Source organism: Canis lupus, chromosome 5, assembly GCF_003254725.2.
Source record: "Canis lupus dingo isolate Sandy chromosome 5, ASM325472v2, whole genome shotgun sequence".
NCBI lineage: Eukaryota > Metazoa > Chordata > Mammalia > Carnivora > Canidae > Canis > Canis lupus.
In genome coordinates this window covers 78576871-78596628 of record NC_064247.1, presented here as the reverse complement: position 1 = coordinate 78596628, position 19758 = coordinate 78576871, and the positions used below count along the sequence as shown (strand labels likewise).

The 19758-nt window shown below is 46.4% G+C and overlaps 1 protein-coding gene across 24 annotated transcripts in view; it reads left to right on the top strand.

Annotated features, from left to right (window-relative positions):
• The window catches only part of ZFHX3 (zinc finger homeobox 3), a 525132-nt gene that overhangs the window by 370237 nt on the left and 135137 nt on the right, over positions 1-19758 (top strand). For all 24 annotated transcript variants that reach the window (XR_007410986.1, XM_049110732.1, XM_049110739.1 and 21 more), the window contains one exon: positions 3541-4037. Coding sequence is in view for 23 of the 24 variants with exons in the window: in XM_049110732.1 (XP_048966689.1) it covers positions 3541-4037 (497 nt within the window). In the remaining variant the exon portion in view is untranslated. The remainder of the gene's footprint in view (positions 1-3540; positions 4038-19758) is intronic.

The following is a 19758-nucleotide window of genomic DNA, read 5'->3' as shown; positions in this document are numbered from 1 at the left end:
TTTAAAATCTTGGGGAGGCAGATCTTGGAGTAAATCAAATATAATGTAAATGGAATGAAGACACAGAAAATGGATGGGTTCATACTGGGTCAAAGTGAGATCTTTTTAATTACCTTGAAAACCAGTAATTTTGACTAAGGCTTGAATTAAGGTGGAAAAATACCGTGCTTTTTTACACAAGTGTCTGTGAGTCTGCAGGGCATCATGCATAATGGGCATATGGCAGATGTAAAAGAAACAGAAGAATGAATCCCTGTGTTCTGGACGTGCATAGCTGATCCATACTTGATTTTTTAAAGCTAGCAGAGCTTTTTCTTCTAAGGACCTTACCCAGGTCAGCCAAGCAAAGGCCCTTCAATTTTCAGAGTTACTGCCTATCAGCCAAGGTCAGTCTCTGGAAACCTCCTGGGCCCACCTCAGGCCATAAGAGCCGCTGAGATGGAGCGAGAATCACAAGTACTTTATCCTGAGTGGGTGAGGGTATGAGAGCACGTATCCAAAGGACTTACGGTGTAAGTCAGATGACCTCGGTAGGAGCCAACAGATGCAGACGTGAAAGAGCCATGACATTCAGTTCTGTCTGCAACCCTACTGATCTTTCCATTAGGCCATTTGTGAGAAGGCTGTAGGTGTTAGGAGGTATTGCTGGGCTCCGCAGGGGGAGAGACATTTTTGTGAAATACACTCCTGCTTACAAAGTTACTGTTGGCCTACTTCCTTTGACAGAACCTTCTCTTTTGTGATATCAAGCAGATGCTGATTCTGGGGATGCCTTCTTTCTGGAGGGCTCGAAGGAGAGGGTCAGCACCCTTGGATCTGGTCTGGTTGGTTTTGCTGCCATTTGTAGATACGATATTAGGCTTGAGGCCATCTGAATATCCTTCCAGAAAGCCCTTTAGATGATACAGTTTACTTATTTAATTTTAATGATTTTACATATTTATTCATGAGAGACCCAGAGAGAGAGGAAGAGAGACACAGGCAGAGGGAGAAGCAGGCTCCCTGTGGGGAGCCTGATGCCAGACTCCATCTCAGGACTCTGGAATCACAACCTGAGCCAAAGGCAGATGCTCAGCCACTGAGCCACCCAGCTGCCCGATGATAAAGTTTAGAACAGCGCTGAGAAACCGGTAACTTGCAGGGGCATCTGCCTGTTACCCAGAGAACCAATTGGCTGTAGGACACCTGCGTGAGGTTTAGTGGGTCCTCTGCCTTCTGTCTTTGAGTCTAGAAGGTGTCTTTTAATCCACAGCCTCTCTGAAGGTGTGCTAATTCACAGACTCTTGTGCCAGGGTGTAAATTCTAGTGCTAGACGTGGGTGCCCCCTCAAAGACAAGGTGATCTCTCCAGCGTAGCTCAAGAGTAAACCTCTGTTGAGTTCTCACTCACAGAGGGCTCTCTTCCTAACTTCCTGTGCACTGGGCTAGGTTCCTCCACTTTTTCTTCTTGGGGGCTGAATTAGTTCCCTCTAGCTCTACAGAATTGTAGGATTCTAAGCCTTGGGTTTGTTCCTCCAAGGTATAGTTCTCCCAGGGAGTTTTGGCTTGCCTGTCGCCTTCATTTCACTGCTTCTCTGTGTCTGTCTTTGATTTGCATTTCAAGAGCTTGGAATGGGAATAGGGACTTATTTCCTCTGTATGTTCTGAGGATTTCTCATTTTTACTCAGGCATCCAGCAAGTGACAGCTGAATTTCTCTTTAGAGCAATATTGATGTGCTGAGGTTAAGTTTAAAAAGTGGAGACGATGTGATGCTTCAGGTGGTTGGCATCAGAAACAAATATATGTTTGCTCCTTGTCTTACCCTCTGGGCAGTTTCCGCTTTTACTGAACACCGCGTGTGTTTCATGGATGCTACTTGGCCTTCTTCCCCATTAAGGGACGGAGCTTTTAGGCTTTTTTTCTCTTCTTTTTCTTGTCCTAAAAAGAATGTCTTAGTTACGGCTCCTCTCACCAGGGGAGATGGCAAGGGAGAAGACAAGAAGAAAGCTTCCTGAGCCTTGTGGAATGCACGTGCAAAAGATTTCTGTGGCTTGCTAGATTGTCCACAGGCTTCACACACAGCCAGACTGCTCAGTAGAACCTGTAAGTGATCTCACTAGACGTGCCTTGTGTAGCATAAATAAGAAAATCATTAAAAAAAAATCTTTTATTTGATTAGTCACTAACTTGGATTGTAATCAGTCGTTTAACAAAAAAATAACCTCAGTCCAACCACATGTAAAAGGTCAAGTCTGAGTATCACTTGGGGAGGGGTAGGGGCAAGCATAATAGCTCAAGTGTGCATGTGTTTGGGGGAGAGGTGGAAACCAGAAGCCAGTGCTCAGCGTCCTGCTTGACCGTATGCTGCTAGGTAATGGAATGAAGATTGCTCTTTCTGAGCGTTTTTCATGATACAAGTAAGAGTTTGCAGTATTAATTACCACCGGTGAATGAGAGCCCATCCCTTGGTTAATGCAGGACACTGATGGGCTGAGAAATAACAGGGGTGGAGAGGGAGGAGCAGAGCCTTCTTCACTCTTTTTGGGAACTGTTTAGCTGACCTTTGCATTTCATTACTCCTCTTGACCCATTTCCTTAACCTGTAACATTTTGGTTCCCTTTTAACCTTGTGCTGCACAACATTTGTGCAGGGGCCTGGGTACTCTCTAGAGGCTCAGTGAGGAGAAGACTGGACTCTTGCCCTGAAGAGGCTCTCTGTACGAGTCTCTGCCTGTGGCTGATGACAACAGAATGTGACATGTCCCATAGCAGACCTATGTTCCATGCATTGTGGGGGCTCAGGAAAGGGAGTGACTGTATTCTTGGGGAATCGTGGGAGGAGCTGGCACTGTTGACGGGCAGTTAGGATATTAACCTGAGAGGTGTGCCAAGGAACAGGGGAACCGTCCCCCAAATCTCAGATTTAGAGCTACATTCTCCACTGCAGTAGCCACTAGCCATATGTGGCGATCTAAATTTGAAAGAATTAAAAATAAATAAAAATTCAGGTTTTTGGTTGCAATTTAGCCGTGTGTCAACTGTTCGGCAGCCATGAGCACATTAGACAGGGCGGGAAGTTCTGTTGGGCTGCACTGCGGTAGATACATTCTGGGCCTGATTCTGATTTACCATGAAGGCTTCATATCTCAGATTACAGCTGGAACTAATTTCCAACTTTTAGAGTTTCTGATTTTGTTGTGTCCAGTGGATGATGTTTATTCCTGTCTTTTCTTGGATTTGAGTGAGGGACCGAATTGAAATATTCAAGAGAATATGGTTCTAAGTGTTCTTTTTCCAAAAGGAAAAAAAACCCCACAACACCATGAAGCCTTCTACAAGTTTCAGAATGTCCCTAGGAAAGATCTGAACACATAAAGTTGAATTTTTGGGGGTGGGGGTGGGGGATGGTGTTTCCGGTTAGCAGCACCTTGCAACACTTTAAATGTGATCTTTCTTCTCCTGGAACCTGGGTTGAGGGTGGGGGAGGCTGGGTGGCGCCGGCATTAGGGCCGTAGCTGTGAGCCTAGTCTCTGATTGTCTTCTCCTCTCCTTCCCTGCAGTGGGCGGTGAGATCCCCCTAGACATGCGCCTCGGGGGCGGGCAGCTGGTGTCGGAGGAGCTGATGAACCTGGGCGAGAGCTTCATCCAGACCAACGACCCGTCGCTGAAGCTCTTCCAGTGCGCCGTCTGCAACAAGTTCACCACAGATAACCTGGACATGCTGGGGCTGCACATGAACGTGGAGCGCAGCCTCCCAGAGGACGAGTGGAAGGCTGTGATGGGGGACTCGTACCAGTGCAAGCTTTGCCGCTACAACACCCAGCTCAAGGCCAACTTCCAGCTGCACTGCAAGACGGACAAGCATGTGCAGAAGTACCAGCTGGTGGCCCACATCAAGGAAGGCGGCAAAGCCAATGAGTGGCGGCTCAAGTGTGTGGCCATCGGCAACCCAGTCCACCTCAAGTGCAATGCGTGTGACTATTACACCAACAGCTTGGAGAAGCTGCGGCTGCACACGGTCAACTCCAGGCATGAGGCCAGCCTGAAGCTGTACAAGGTAAGACCCGGGCTGCCCCCTGGAAGGCGCACGTTGGGTCCCCGGGACTTGGGGATGGCCGGGCACGGATGACAGCCCGTGTCACGGCGGATTTGGTGCCTGGTTGGTGACTGGGTGTTGGAAGGGGAGCTGGCATCCGCTTCCTCATGAAGCCCTGATGTGGTGGCAGCTTCTGGTGACTGCAGGTTCTCTTTGAGATGTGCCCCATTTGGAGGGCAGCTTGATACTGAACCCCTCGACTCTTTACAGTTGGCTTTTTCCCCGACAGTTGTTCGCTATGGCTTTTGTGTACCTTTGCGTTCTGGTGCTACCCCGTGCCCTGCGTGCTTCGTTTTCTCCTCTTCTGTCTCGTCCACTCCCCTCCCCCTTTTATCTTCTCTCCTGGACGCCCCTGGAATTCTTAGTTCATTTATTTGTTGGTTCATTGATTTGTTCGTTCACTCCTTCAGCAGATACATGTCGAGCACCTGCTCGATACCAGGAGCTGTTCTGGATGCACAGAATAGACCAGGAGATCCCTGCCCTCATAGTGCCTCCATTCTTCTGCAGGGAGATGGGTGATAAACACAATGAATAAAATACGGAGTTGGCTGGAAGGTGGCACATGCCGTGGGGAAAATTTAGGATCATTTGATGGGGCTCCTTTGTTCTTTGCCCCTCTGCTTCCTTGTCCTGTGGCCCCTTCTCTTCCTCATGTTTACATTTCCTCTCTCCTGTTCCCCTGGGCCTCTCCCGTCCTCCATCCTCCTCCTCTCCCACTGTCCTCTTTTCCTTCCTTCCTTCCCACCCCTCCCTGCCCCCTCCAGGCTCTCTCTCAGTCTATAGACAGTAACGGTGAGGAGGAGGTGCTCACATACTGTAAATAGTCCTTTCACTTGCGAGGCAGAATTGCTCCAGACGTTTCTATTGATTTTCACTGGACTTAAAGCCTCACCTTTTTCTCTAATCATCCCATAATGGCTTTAGTATGAACAATCAGGTACAAATTGCCATAAATCTGCCCAGCCTCCTCCCACACACCGTCCACACCCTCACCCTCCCTTTGCATTTTCTCCCTTTTACCATCACCCTCCCCTCTTGTTGCCTTCCACGCCAGTTCCCACATCTTTGGCCCAAGGGAGCCTTTCTGTTGACCCTGACGTATAGTTTCATCCCCTTCCTACTCATGGCGATTTTAAAGGGAGACTCCAACGAAGGAAGACTTCAGGTCCTTTCCCCATATCAGTCTCTGCCGAGGTTGGTAACTGTGATTCATTTTACAATTGCTCGTTTTCAGCTTGGTGGGAGGCCTGTGTAGCATGGGTCAGAAACCATGTTAGGGAGAGGAGGAGAAGGCCGAAAGAACAAGGTAGTGGGAATGGAAGGTTCCGGAATTGACTGCCGACACCAGTGTGAATGGGCTGGTGTGGTGCAGTGGGGGAAGGTCTGCACACCAAGCAGCCAACCCTCGTTCTAAGTGAGCAAGAACCTCCCTGGATGGATTTGTTTTGTCCCCCCATTGAAAGAAAAGGCTCCTTGTGATCAGTTTACGTTAAAAGTCTGAAGTGGCCATAGGGTGCTGCTGATGTGGTCAAGAAAACCTGATGGAAAACCCATAGAAAAAAACTGTTTCCAGAGGACCTGACTGAGCAAAATTAGTTCAGTTGTCCGTGTGGCCATGGAAGATCGTATGCAACTCTGATGGGGGTTGTTGAGAAGTGACAAGAAGCCAGCCTCTTCCGTCCGAGGGGATAAAAAAAATGCCCTTTAGATTATAAAACGTGCATGGTGGTGATTAACTCTCCACACTGCATCCTCCAATAAGAGTATATATATAAATATATACACCACACCCTTGGCTTTGCTTCTGGAGGGCCTGGACGTGGTGGATTCACTGAGATGATCCCTTATGGTCCCCAGACCACTTCACAGGTCACACCTAACGAGTCAGGTTGAGGCAGTTTCTGAGGTGGATGTAAGGGAAGCAATTTGTGTGTTTCCATATGTGTTTTGCTGAACTAGGGACACTCATCCTCCCCAGCCTTATTTCTCTCTCTTTCTCTCTCTCTCTCTCATTCAAAAGATGGAGAAATCTCCTGCTTAATAAAAGGCAGGTGGAACGGCCATAGATACTGGGGTACAGGATAGAACTTGGGAGCTGGTGCTTGAAGGAAGTCCCCCGACAACGTGCTTGGCTGGCACAACCCCCGGGGATGAGCACCCCCCACATTCCGAGCAGAATTCCCTGTGTCAGGAGCCGTGGGTCATTAGTCTGGTCTCATTAGTCCTTGGGTAATGAATGTCCCTTGGCTTGCTGTGGCTCTGCTGTGGGGGCAGGGAGCTCTCACCCACTCCCGAATGACAACACAAATGGGCTCGTTCTGAGACTTGAGCCAAGCCTTTCTGGCCCACAGTGCGATGAAAGCAGGCTTCTCTTGCCACTGAGGGGGCTCACTGTCATGGGGTGTCACGAGTCTGGAGATTTGGGGTGGGGACTGGAGGTGGTTGAGAGTCAGTTTTTCTCTAGGCCCTGGTGTGGCCTGTAGTAAATGGAGATTGATTGCATGTTATTTTTCCTCTTGCTAATGTAATCCATTAGCCCAGCACATGCATAATCAGTTTAGAGCACAGTTAACTGGATGTAATCGAGTTCTTTACTGTCTGCTAGAGAAACAGCTCCAGATGCTGCTGACCTGGGGAGGGCACCAGGCTTCTCACACAGAGCCCTCCTTACTCACCCCTTCCCCATGGCCCACCCTCATCCCCCACCCCCAACCCCCTCCCATCTTTGTCCCTGCCCTACCCCATCCCAGGTCTTTTGGTGAAGTATTCATTATTGGCCAGGGCAACTTCCAAACTTGGTTTCTGCAGCACCTGCTCAAGCAGCCATGATGTAGTGGACTTCCTAATGGGTCTCCCAACCCTCTCTTTCAACTGAGGTCTTTCTTCCCTCCTCTTCCTTTTTCATGTTGGAGGACACAGAATAGCCGTCTCAGGAGATGCAAGCAGAGGCGTAGCTTTCTGGTGTGTCGTTTGACCTCACTGGTCCAGAGTCCCTTCTCTTGGTGTCATAAATGCTGGGACATATGTTGCTCTATTAAGACTGAGATGCTTGAAAGCATGAGATAATTTCTCATCCGGACTGAGAGAGGGTTTCGTTAATCCAGTGCCTCCATTCCACCTCCCCAGAGAAGAACAGAACCAGACAAAAAACCCTGGTGCTATTATCACCCTTGCATGGAATTGTCAAGTTTTGATTGTGTGAGAGACGTTTTTAAATCAAGATTCCTGTCCAGTGAATTCTTCCTCCCTGCCTCCTAGAAGTGGAGGGTATGTGTGTATGTGTGTGTGTTTGTGTGTGTGTTGGTGAGGAAGGGGGCCTTGAGCTGGGGAGCCCCAGGCATTGGATGGAAGCTGCTTCCTTTTGTCTGGGCCCCTAGGTCACTTTGTGAAACACTCAGGATTGAATTCCTTGACAGTTTTTTGGTGTGTCTTCAAGCGTGGTGGGTCCTCTGCCCATGCTCTCACACCTGCAGTTACTGGGCGCACTGTGATTGATCGAGCCAGTGGGAAGGCCAGCAGCCCAGTCCAGCTTAGAGGCTGGGCTTCTGGTTTCCATCTGCTGTGATTCACCTGAGCCAGAATGGAAGCGTGTTGTGGGAACGGTCTTTGTCTCCCATCAGGGCTTGAGCTCCAGAATGTGAATTCTGCATCTTTTGCTTTCCCATGTATGTGGATCCCTCCTCTCTTTGAGGACCTGCCGGCTCTCCCTCTGTCTCCACCCACACAGATGCGGCATGCTCTTGCCTACCTTGAATAGAGGAGTGGCCCACACTGCGCCATTCTCCATGCTAGCATAGGCCCTAAGTCCCCAGCGTGTGCGTTCCAAGTTGGTGTGGGCTCTTATGTGTCTATGTGGACTTCTCCGCTATGTGACAGCCATGGCGAGCCCTCTGAAATTCGTAGTGTCTTCTGCTTGGGGGAAGAGAGTACAGAAAGGACAGTTGGCAATCAGTGCACACCTGCCAACGGTTAGAATCTGGTTTTCCCTTTGATATTTTTCTTAACACCTGAGAGCCATTGGACTGGAAATCCATCAGCCTTAGCAGATAGATTAAGACCCCACCAGAGTCTATTACTGAGAGAGTTCCCAGCTGAGATGCCTTTGATTGGACCAAGCCTGAAGGTTTCATATTAATCTTAAATTATACGCAAAGGAGGTCATCTCCCATGGAGTTGTGTCTGGGCCCCATGTGAGTTACCTTGGGCCAGCTGGGCAGAGGGTGAGACATGAGCTCTACTTGGCTGAAAGCAGGAAGTAGGGTATGACACCAAGTAACTAAAAACACCCCCCAGCCCCCACCTAGTGGTCTTTAACACTTGCCACCCTCTTGGGATTCTGCAAGGTGAGAGGAAGTAGGAAACCCTCCATCAGACTCCACATGACTTGAGAATCCATCTTCTCAGTTCTTTCCCTGACTCATGAACTCATTAGGGCTCACTCCCAGCAGAGTCTTTAAATTCATCATAGGGTGGATGGACAGATCAGAATATGTAGAACAAATCCGACAGAGACTTCATTTACAGTCTTCATTCTTTGTGTGCTCCTTTATGGTTACACTTGGGGGGCAGTTTGTCTTAGGAAGACAGCTGCATGCTTCATGCCCATAGGTGGTGACTGGTAGCCTTTGTCTGGCTATGGAAAGCAGAAAGCATAAATCCTCTGGTGAAGCTCGCCTCCCTCCCTGTCCTCTCCTCCCTCGCCCTGCTATGTGTTTGAAGCGCCCCGGCAAGTGTCATCTGGTTTACATCGTCATTCTGGAACTGGTTTCCTCAAATCTTGTTTTCTCATTAGGTTGATTTTTTTTTTTTTTTAAGTGCATACTTTTGCCTTCTTCTTCCCATACCTTGGTGCCTTCATCCAAAATTGAAAGGAAGGGAATGTTTTCCTGTGGTTGATTTAGGAGGTGTGAAAAGCCAGATGTTTTGGTAAATTCTAGCCCATTTTGTCTCTGTGCCCTCTGTCTCCGAGAGTAGCTAGGTGTCTGAAGTTCATTTCCCTCCCTTGATTCCTGGGCTCATGGATGTGAGCCTCCTGGAGCAAGGCTCAGAGGTTGCACACAGGCCCCATGGTCGTTCCCACGGGGACTGAGTTGGCTCTGGTGGCATTTCTGACCACCGGTTAACTTAAACGGGTCCCTAGTAGGAGGCTTGAAAGGTCACATCTTTTTTGGAGGGAGTGTTCATGCCCTGACAGAGTTAATCCTTCACTGCTGTGGTTCTGTGGCCATTATATTGCCAGTGTATGCAGTGTGAATGTGCTCTGTGAAGAGGTTCCCACGCCCTCCCTTCTTCTTAGAACAGTCCCACCCACCTTGATCAGTATCCACCTACCCACCCTCCCTCCTCCATTCCCTGCTCTCCACTCCCCACCCCGCCCACCCCAACCATGGGTATCACTTCATTCAGAACATTCATTCAGTGGACTGGCTGGCTTTATGCACAAGCTTTGCCTGGATCTCTGTGGTTCTAGTTTTGTACATACCCTCATGTCAAGACGGTAAGGTCAGCGTTATGTTTTGGCTCTGTGCTTTAGGTGCCACTTAACTGAAATCTTATTAGATGTGCCTAGTTTTAAAAAGTCCAGTATTAAATATGCCACCATTGAACAGCTGTGACAGCAACACGCTTTTCTTTTTTTTCCCCCAAATGCTTTTAATAGTTTTGTTTTCTCCCCCCCCCCCCCCCCCCCCGCCAATCTTTTTTTTTTTTTTTTTTTGTGCCTGGTAAAGAGCTAATAAGACCCTTTTAGAATATTATTATATTCTTAATGATTTCTTAGTAGACTGGCATTCCATGTTTACCTCAAGTGGAAGCTAATGATAAAATGTGGATTCCTTATATTTTATGGTAAAAATAATTAGTATGAGTAATGCATGTTCACTGTAGAAAATAGGAAAAATTCAGGCAAACGCAAGAGGAAATAAGTATCAACCCAATCCTACCATACAGCAAAGTATTTTTATTTCCTTCATTTTGTGTATAACAGGCATTTTACAAAATTGGAATAATGTTGCATATGTACTTTTCTAATATTTTATAATATCTTTAAATAACTTTTTAAGTGGAAGTCCTTTTTTTCCTCTCCAAATCACTGTTAGGTTTAGATTATATCCTTTTAAGCTTTTTTCTCTGCTTACACTGATAGAAGTGGGTACATGTACATACTATTCCCTTAAAAAAGCTTTATAGACACAGGTTGTTGCTTTCAGCTTTTTTTCATGTAACTTTTTATCATGAACATCACTCAGGTCAGTACATACAGATCTAGCTCACTTCCACATATTAACTGTCATGAAAGCTTACCAGCAGAAATTCTGATTCCCTCACTACAAGTTTATAAAAAAATCATCAAGTCTTTGCAGTTTAGTAGGAGTTATGAAAAAAAAAAAAAAGAAAAGAAAAAATGCATAGCAGTTTTGAAAAAATTACTACAGAGTTGGTCTTATGCAAAAAAGAAAAGAAACAATAAAAGACCTCGGTCTCAATGATGGACAGGTAGGTTATGTGCCTGCCGTGTTTTGATACTATAGACAGTGAGGTAGGGAACAGATGGGTACATATATCTGTCTACACTTGCGCTGTCCCAAGAAGTGGGGTCGTTGGATTCTGGAATGTAATGCCAGCAGATATTTTTTTACTGCCTCTTCCGACAGAAGGTGACCATTTTATCCCCTCCCTGTTAGGTGACGCCCAAAGCCCCAATGACCGACATAGTGTTGTTACTTTCCTAATTTTGTCCAATAACATGGGACCCTTTAATTACTAGATAGGGCGAATGTTTTTCCATGTATTTATTGGTCATTTGTTTTTCTTTGGCAGCATCCTGTTCACAGCCTTTGCCCTTTGTTTTTCTTGGTTCTTTTTTCTGATTGATTGGCAAGAGCCAGGTGTATCAGGGCTGACCGTCCTTGTGTGCTATGGACATTGCATTAGTTTCTCCTGGTCTTTCATTCACCTTTAACTTAGCTTATGAGGCATTTTAACATCGAGGAAATTTTCGTTCGTATGATGTCCAATCTTTGCATCTTTTTCCCTTATGTTTCTAGCTTTTCTGTTTTCCCAAGGAGGCTCTCTCGGCAGCACTATGACATTATAAAAATAATGGCACCTATACGGCATTAATTCCAAGCTGGGTCCTATTACTCAAGCTTTCCATATATTAATTGATTGAATCACCTGTTAATTCACCTGTTTTTAAGTGGGGAAAGCAAGGCCGAGGGAGGTTACAAGTCACAAGCTAGTGAGTGTTGAGTATTATTGGAGTGAATGTTCAGACCCAAGCAGGTTGGTGCTACTTGACCGATATTTTCCTCAATACTTTCCCTCTCCACTTAAGTCTTTAATCCATGAGGAGTATATTTTGTGTACGGTACATCGTAAGGACTCTGTTTTTCTGTCTTGTGTGATTGAGGACTGTACTTTCTTTTAAAGTGGATGGTTGATCGTCCCAACAATTTCTTAAATAACCATCCTTTTCTAGCTGATGTAAAAAGCCATGTTTATCGTCCCTTTTTGTCTAAATCTTACAGAGCCGATTTAGATCAGTCTGAGCATATTTACCAGAGTGGTGTTTGTTGAAAGCGCCGTGGAAGGAAAAGAGGGAACCGAGAGAGACGATTACAATTCTCTTTTCAAGACATGTAAAATCCTGTGGATGAAATTTCTTCCTCCTACCTTTTCCTGTTTCTCTCCAGCATGTTCCCCAGGGTGAAATTCCTTGGATTGATTACCTTCATCAAATTCACTAGGATGAGGGAGTCTCCAGGAGAGACCAGATTTGGGAGAGGGACTAAGTTTCTTATCGTTCTTTAATGGAGATTGGGCTTAACCAAGTATCTTTAAAAAAAAAAAAAAGAGAACAAATACTGAAACTTCTAGAAGTTCTCTTTTCTGAAGTTCTTACTCAGATAACAAGGAGACAGCCTAACTCTGTCCACATATTTCCAGTATAAACTGTTTTCAACTACTGGTGCTAAGTCTCCTTTTGATTTCCAGAGGTGTGCCAGAGTTCCTGATTCAGGCTGAGAAGCAGGGAGGTCTCACTCCAGATAATCTAATAGCTACCACATTATCAAAATACTTGAAAGCATCCACCCTCTCAGTCCTCAAGCCCAAAGCCCTAGATCTTCTTGTGAGAGGAAAAATCTCAAACTGTCAGTCCCCTCCAGCCATGGAGAAGAGAAAGTCACACTTGGGGAATGCTTTGCACGAATGCCATCTGGTGTCCTAGGGGTGCTCTGTAACCCGGAGGAGAGTTTTGCTGCGGATATTCCATTGCCTCCACATTCCAGAATAATTCCACACATTACCTTCGTTCCAGGTAGACCCACTCTAGCAGGAAAGCAGTGCCGTAGAAGGGAACAGAGGTGCAAACCCAATTTCCAATCCTTCTAACTGGCTGAGGACCTGCTCTAAAATGACATATTTGAATACATTTAGTCCCAGCAGGTGTTGCTGGGGTGTTTGTTTGTTGTTGTTGTTTTTTTAAAGATTTTATTTATTTATTCACGAGACACACAGAGAGAGAGAGAGAGAGAGAGAGAGAGAGGCGGAGACACAGGCAGAGGGAGAAGCAGGCTCCATGCAAGGAGCCCGATGTGGGACTCGATCCCAGGTCTCCAGGATCAGGCCCTGGGCTGAAGGTCATGCTAAACCGCTGAGCCACCTGGGCTGCCCTGTTTGTTTGTTTTGAAACGGAAATTATAAAGGAACAATTAAGCATTGTCAGGAATACTGTCAGGAACAGGCAAGAGTTTTATTTAAATAGTGACATAATACCCCTGAACCATAGTCTTAATCCTTGTTCTCTTCATAACTTGAAACTGCAGATGCCATGTTACGTGTGGGGTGGGAAAGGCTGTTACTCTGAAAACTAGCAGTGAGTCCTTTTAAATACTTTAGTATTTAATAAAATTAGTGGGTTTCCAGCACCTGTTTTAAAGGTAATCAGCATGTAGGGTGAAAGGTAAAAATGTTGGACAGAAAATCTGTTGCTCACAGCCATGTTGGAGATTATTGAGACCAGGGAGGGACATTAGGGTGGTGACCCCGAGAACTGAACAACCACAGTGGGAGCCTCCAGGGAGAGGCACCAACTTTAGCAAATAAAAATGTGAAATACCCAGTTACATGGGAATTTCAAACAACAAATAGTGTTTTAGTTATACGTATATCCCACAAACTGTCATTTCATTGGCTTATCTGAAATTCCCATGTAACTGGGTGTCCTGCGTGTTTTATCTGGCAGCCCTGCCTTCGGATGGTGAAGGAAAAACTCTTTCACAGCATTGTGCCAACAGGCTCAACAGGAGCATCAAGAGAGATAAGTGGCTTCCTTGTTGGTAAACCTCTTTTTTTTTTTTTTTTCAGTGATTCCCAACAAAAGAGGAAAATGACAACCGCCTCTAATGATGATTTCCAATTTTTGTTATTTATAGAAAACTGTCATATCAGATTTTCACATTTTCTGCATTAAATAAAGTGCTTTTCCTATAATGAAATCTGAAATTTTCTCCAGAGCTATTTGTTAAAATTTGCTTTTCAACAATTTTTTCATTATTTCCTTTTACTGAAGTGCTTTCATGTCACACAGCGAGACAGACGTCAGAGTGCCCAGTTGAATCCACTGCAGCTGTGCCAGATGCTTCACCTCACGCTCGGGCTCGTCTGGCCTCCCTGAGCACTTGTTATTTGTATGTAGTTGTTAGAAATTCACAGTACTTGAGCCCTGGCCATTGTACACAGAAGACCCCAAATGCTTCCCATATAGAAGATGCTAATAGGAATTCCTGAAAGTAGATTTGGACTGGGACTAATCATCAAGAATAATCAGGGAACTTTCTCTAGGGCCCACGTCCTCATCTTATAAAAGGCAAACTAGTTAGAAGGTTAGAAATGTTTATCTACTGATAGTGTTTAGTTTGTAACCTGTTAATTAGCAGGGCAGCTTCTCAGCCCCAGAACGAGGCCTCCAAAGCATACCTGGTCTCTTAGGTCAACAGTTTTAACCATCTTCTCGTTCGCCAGGACAGCCTTGCATTGGACTTGTGGGAGGGATTTCCCATCCACTTGCTGTGCCCATTGAGTCTTGCTCTCTCTGGTGACAAGCTCCTGCCTGAGGAGTGTTGGGTCTTTGTAACCACACCTGAGGTGACATATTGTACCAAGTAGGCCTTGTTTCCCTGTCCCTCGGAACGAGGCAGGAGACTGGGCATGGGTACCTGTGGTTCTGTGTTGGGATGTGTCCCTGGACCTGTCACTGTCATTGGCTTTCCTCTCGCTGGTTCAGGCTCCAGCCCTTTGGATAGCATTCCCCTGCATGGTCTCTGGAACACAAATGAACGGGAAAAGAATTTCTCCCTTTGGGTCAACAACATTTAGTGAGTGCCAGTTTCATGCTAGGCTCTGGATAGGATTTTGTGTAGACTCAGGCTAATGAAACGTATTACTTTTTTTTTTTTTTAAAACCCATTTTGTGTGGGGTGCTCGTTATGAGTAGTATGCGCCAGGAGTGTGTTTTGCCTCCCATGTCTGTGCTGTGCTGTATGGTGACCTCCGCCACCGCTCCTTATTTCTGCTCGCAGTCTTGCTTCTTGATCTGCGTTTGGCCACAGAGTGCCCTTTGGCCAACCAGGGGGAGATGAGCAGATAACCGGGCGTGGTGCTGAATTAGGCAAAGATTATTCTTCCCGAGACTGGGGGCCTGGGACATTTTCCTGATATGTTCTTATTCCTGTGTATCTTCTAGCAGCCCCCCAAGGCAGGGCAGATGACACAAACCACCGCACCCTGGTGATACCTTTGACAGCTGAGGAGGACAGACTCCTGAACAACCTCACGGCTTTTCTAACAGGATTCTGTTGCCCTTACATGTCGGAGGGGCAGCGGCATCACCAGGCTAGTGGTTGATGGAGCAGTCTTGGTGCACACATGTAGTTTTCAGCCACTTTGTTCCTGGCTCTTACATAGGTGCACCCTTGGGATGGTGGTAATGATGTTGGCGTTTTGTGTTGGTTCCTCATTTCCCCGTGGCCCTTCCGAGGGAGAGCACGGGTCCTGCAGAGGTTCTGCAGGTGAGATGTTGGGGTTCCTGAAGATCTCGGAAAGGCTCTGATTTTATTTAGGGCAGAAACTGTCCTAGTGGGCTGACCCTGTCTAGCATTGGAACTCCCATTGCTGGGGTGCCTGGGTGGCTCAGTTGGTTAAGAATCATTTTTCATCTCAGGTCATGATCTCAGGGTTCTGAGATTAAGTCCTGCATCAGGCTCCCTGCTCAGCGGAGAGTCTGCTTCTCCCTCTCCCTCTGCCCCTGCATCGGACTTCTGCTTTCTCTTGATCTCTCTCTTTCTCTCAAATAAATAAATAAAAATTTCTAAAAAGACCCATATTGCTGATTTAAACTAGGGCTCCCACAAGCTCAGTGCTCCACATCCCAGGCTCTTAATGAACCAGTGGCTACCGAGGGCCAGGAAGGTTCTCTGAGCAGTATTGGCAGGTGTTTTTCCCATGCCTAGGGCACTCTGTGCATATGTGTGGCGGTGCATAACAGTTCCCGGCCAGCTCTGGTGTCCCCCACGCCGAGGTGGTTTTTCAGCGTCATCTTCCCGCCTCTGCTGGGCCTTCGTGTTTCCATATTGCCCTCTCCTACCACCTACCAAAAACAGATGGTTTTTGAAAATGATTAAAGACAGAAGGAGCTGCAGGAACATTCCGAGGCTCTTCCAGGCGGCCAAGCCAGGAGGCGTGGGTCCCTGGACTACCATTTCCTCGGTGTCCTAGACGTTAGTCCGCCGGCGTGACTGCAGCCAGCTGTGCTTGAGGAAGTGCCGTGGGGAGCCTTGTGGCTGGAGGCATCTGCCTGTGTGTTTGTTCCCTTTCTGGTCCTCAGATTAGGATCTCACCAGTGTTATTATTTTTGCCCAGACTGGGTTCCCGTTAGTGATGGCCATAACTGCCAGGAGAGGAAGACTGAATGGCTTCTCCGGGGACAAGAAATCTATACTTTGTCCAGTAACGTGTCCAATGTCAAATCCAAATGCTGCTCTGTCCATCTCCATCATCTCGCTGTGATAATTTGCACCTCTGAGCCTTTGGTGCTTTGAGTTTATCCAAAGTTCGGACTTTTCCTCTCTGACTTTGTAGCTCCCAGAGGATCCCAAAAGTCCCTTTGATGTTTCTGCCTTCTCACTGCCTCCCACAAACACTGTCACATGCTTTTCTTCTTTGCCTGGCCTGTTCTTTATTTCTCTTGAAGTGTGGCATTTGGAATAAAACCTCACCTGAAGAAGTCTCAGCAGTGACAAAGCCCAACTCCACCGAGGGGAAACTAATTACACAGCTAATTAATCCAACAGATGTCATCGTAAGTGCTCATTTCTTTATAACGTGGATGCACACATCCCGCATTGCTGAGATGGGCTTTGGGCCTATTGCAAAATGTCTTTTTTTATTTTTTAATCGGACTTTAAGGATGAGTCTCTTACCTGTCCCACCTTTATGTTCTAGTGACATGGCCCTGCTTTTCCAGAAAGCTTTCTCCTTCTCCTGCAGCCACAGATGGTATCTCTGCCCTGAGCACATGTCACAGCATTTGGCACCAAGCTGGTCTGCATGTCATGTGTTAGTTTGTTTCCCCAACAGGTTTTTTATTTTATTTTATTTTTTTTTATTTATTTATTTTTTTTTCCCCAACAGGTTTGTAAAGCTCCTCCGCTTTACAAAGAGGCAGGTATGAGCTGCCTCTACCATCATGGGTATCTCTCAGGAATACAGCACAAAGGAAGACACATAGACACCAGGAGAGGGTACAGATTTCTTTCCCTTCACCTCATTGTCTTTCCTGAAAGCAGGTTCATTCACAATGAAAGTAGCCAAGGCACGTTTGAAAGGAGCAGTTTTGCTGTCAGATGGTTAAAAAGTACAGAACACCCATGATTTTGTTAGTAGAATTGAACAACTTGTGTATTCTTGGAGGGTAAGGAGGCGTGTCAGGAAGCAGGAGGGAGATGGTGTTTTCACCCCACCCCCCCACCTTGGTTAGGTGTAAAACAGGATGGCAGGATGCACCTGGGGGTGTGGCTGGTGGCCGTGGAGTTCAAGTCAGCAGCCTGTGCCAGCGGGCTCGGACTGGTTCCTAGTGGGGGTAGTGGCACCTGCCCAAGGCCATGCTGACCGAGTCTTGTTGCCAACAACCTCCTTGCACTGTGTCATGCCCACCCTGTGAGTGAACTCACAATGTCCCCTCCCAATTACTGGACCTGGAAATGACCTGTTTTACCACTGCTGTGAAACATCACCAGTGGCTCCCACGTGGCCAAATCCATTGGCCATGTTTGAACCCCATGTGACTTTTCAGCACCCTGTCGCCCTTTCTCTTCCTCCTTTTCCCTCTGACTTCTGTGATACCAGGCTTGCGGTTTGTCTAGGCCCTCTCTGGACCTCCTCTGTAGTCTCCTTCCTGGCTTCCCTTCTTCTTCTTCTTCTTTTTCTTTTTTTTCCTGGCTTCCCTTCTGTCACTTAATGGTAAATACTGGTTTCCAGGGCTTGCCCCAGGTGCCCTCCTTTTTTCCTGAGTGTCTTGTTTTATCCACTGCTCTTAAATGTCTACCTTACGATGACACTCGAATCTATATTGTGAGCCCTGAGCTCTCTTTTTATCTACTTCCCTATAGGATCTTTCCATTTGAATGTCTGATAATCAACTCCTCAGACTTAGCATGGCCTAGGGAGAAGTCTTCATGACCATAACCCCCAGACACCTTTCTCCTTTAGGCTCTCCCAGTTTGGTGAGGGCCACTGGCAGTCTACCATGAGCTCAAGCCAATAAGCCAGAAATTGTTTGTGGGTCATTCTTTCTTTCACTCCCCTGCAGCCAAACCATCAGTATGTCCTGTTGGCTCCACCTTCAGACTCTGTTTCACTACCCACTCCATTGTTTCTCACTGTGTCAGTTCTCTCCCTGCTTCTGCTTTGGCCCCTTAACAATCCACCATATATAGTGATTTTTTTGAAGAGGAAAATCAGATCCTAGCACTCCCCTGCATTGACCCAACAGTGGCCCTCCATCCCACATAAAATAAAAGCCAAACTTGTTACTCTGGCTTACAGGCTCCCCTGTGATCTCTGCTCCATGCCAGCTTCATCGTGTAACACCTTCCCTTTGCCCACTGCACTTCAGCCACACTGGCTTTCTTTGTCTGCATTCAGTATGCCATGCTTGCACCTGCCACAGGGCCTTTGCAGCTGTGGCTCTGCTGCCCAGAATGCTCTTGACCTTGGCACTCAGCTTTCATTAAATGTCTGGTCCCCAATTACCTACTCTCAAGCCACCATCTTTTTACTTCATCCAAGTTTACTTGTCTGCATTGACAGTTACTACCTATTTTTCTTGCTTGTTCATAGATTTGTCTTCTAGAAAATCAAGGACTATCATTGTCTTCTTAGTGGCTATATCCTTGGTGTTTGGAAGAGTATCTGTCAGCAGCCCAATAAATGTTTATGGGAGTGACAAAAGTACTAACAGAATGTGTCTGTGCTTCCCAGAATGTTGTGGTACAGCAGCCCTGTCTGAACAACTTGACTTTACAATTCAGAGTCCAAAAGCATATGTTGGAGCAAACCAAGGGCATTCCAGAGCTATTCATAACCATGTTCTTTACCATCAGTTCTGTGCAGAGCTATCTTCCTGTGTTGATCCCCAAGAAACCGTCTGGTCCAGTTGTATAGCATATGTCCAGGTATTTTGAAAATTCCCACGTGCTGCTGGCTTTGGCCTGGTATCCCAAAATTCTGCCGATCCAACTCTTTCTACTCAATGGTCCTAGAGATTGATGTTGTGGTAGGAAAATTAATGATGCCTTGCCCCTTTCGCTTCATATTACGATCCATTTTTATGATGGTCTTTCTCCTCATCTCAGTTATAAGACCCTCAACAGTAGGATCTGTTTATTCTCATCCAACCTTATGTCTTTCCCAGTGTGTAAAAGATGTTAGGTAGGCAGTGTCAGCTGAAGATTTAATACGCAAAGACAGAATCTTAAACCTAGAAATGTGCAGATTGTGTTCAGCCCTGAGAAGCCTCCTCTTATTTCTTTAGAATCTCCTCTGCTCCATTTACTCTCCTTCTCCCTGGGCAAATGTCCGTGTCTAAATGACGCTAATTAGTCCCAGATCTGGTTGTCCCCAAGAGATCCATGAGCCCGGTGGCAGAATGTATTCCCCGTAAGAGAGGAGCTCTAGTCTGTTTCTCTCTTCCTGCCCCCCAAGTTCAAGCTGCACACCTTTGAGCACCATCCGTGAGGGGGGCTATGTACGAGCTTCTTCAGGGCTGTGGTCATAACTTTGTAAATTTGGTTGACTATGATTTCCAAAGAGATCGTTTTACTTCGGTGACTCAGCTTATACATATATAGTGAGATTTTGTATATGTCATTAAAACAACAGTTTTATAATTGTTTTATCCTTACCTCATGTGCTGCATTATTGATATTTTCATTCTACCTGCTGTTTTACACAAGTATTGGTTCTACCCACTGCAAGGATTTGAAGATCCACTAAGGCAGTGATTCACAGCCCAGGGAGCTTTAAAAACAAATGCGTAGGCCTGGCCCGACCCAGCCCATGGAGGTTCTGATTTAGTTTACTGTGGGCTTCTAAGGTGTAGCCCTGGGTTGAAAACCAT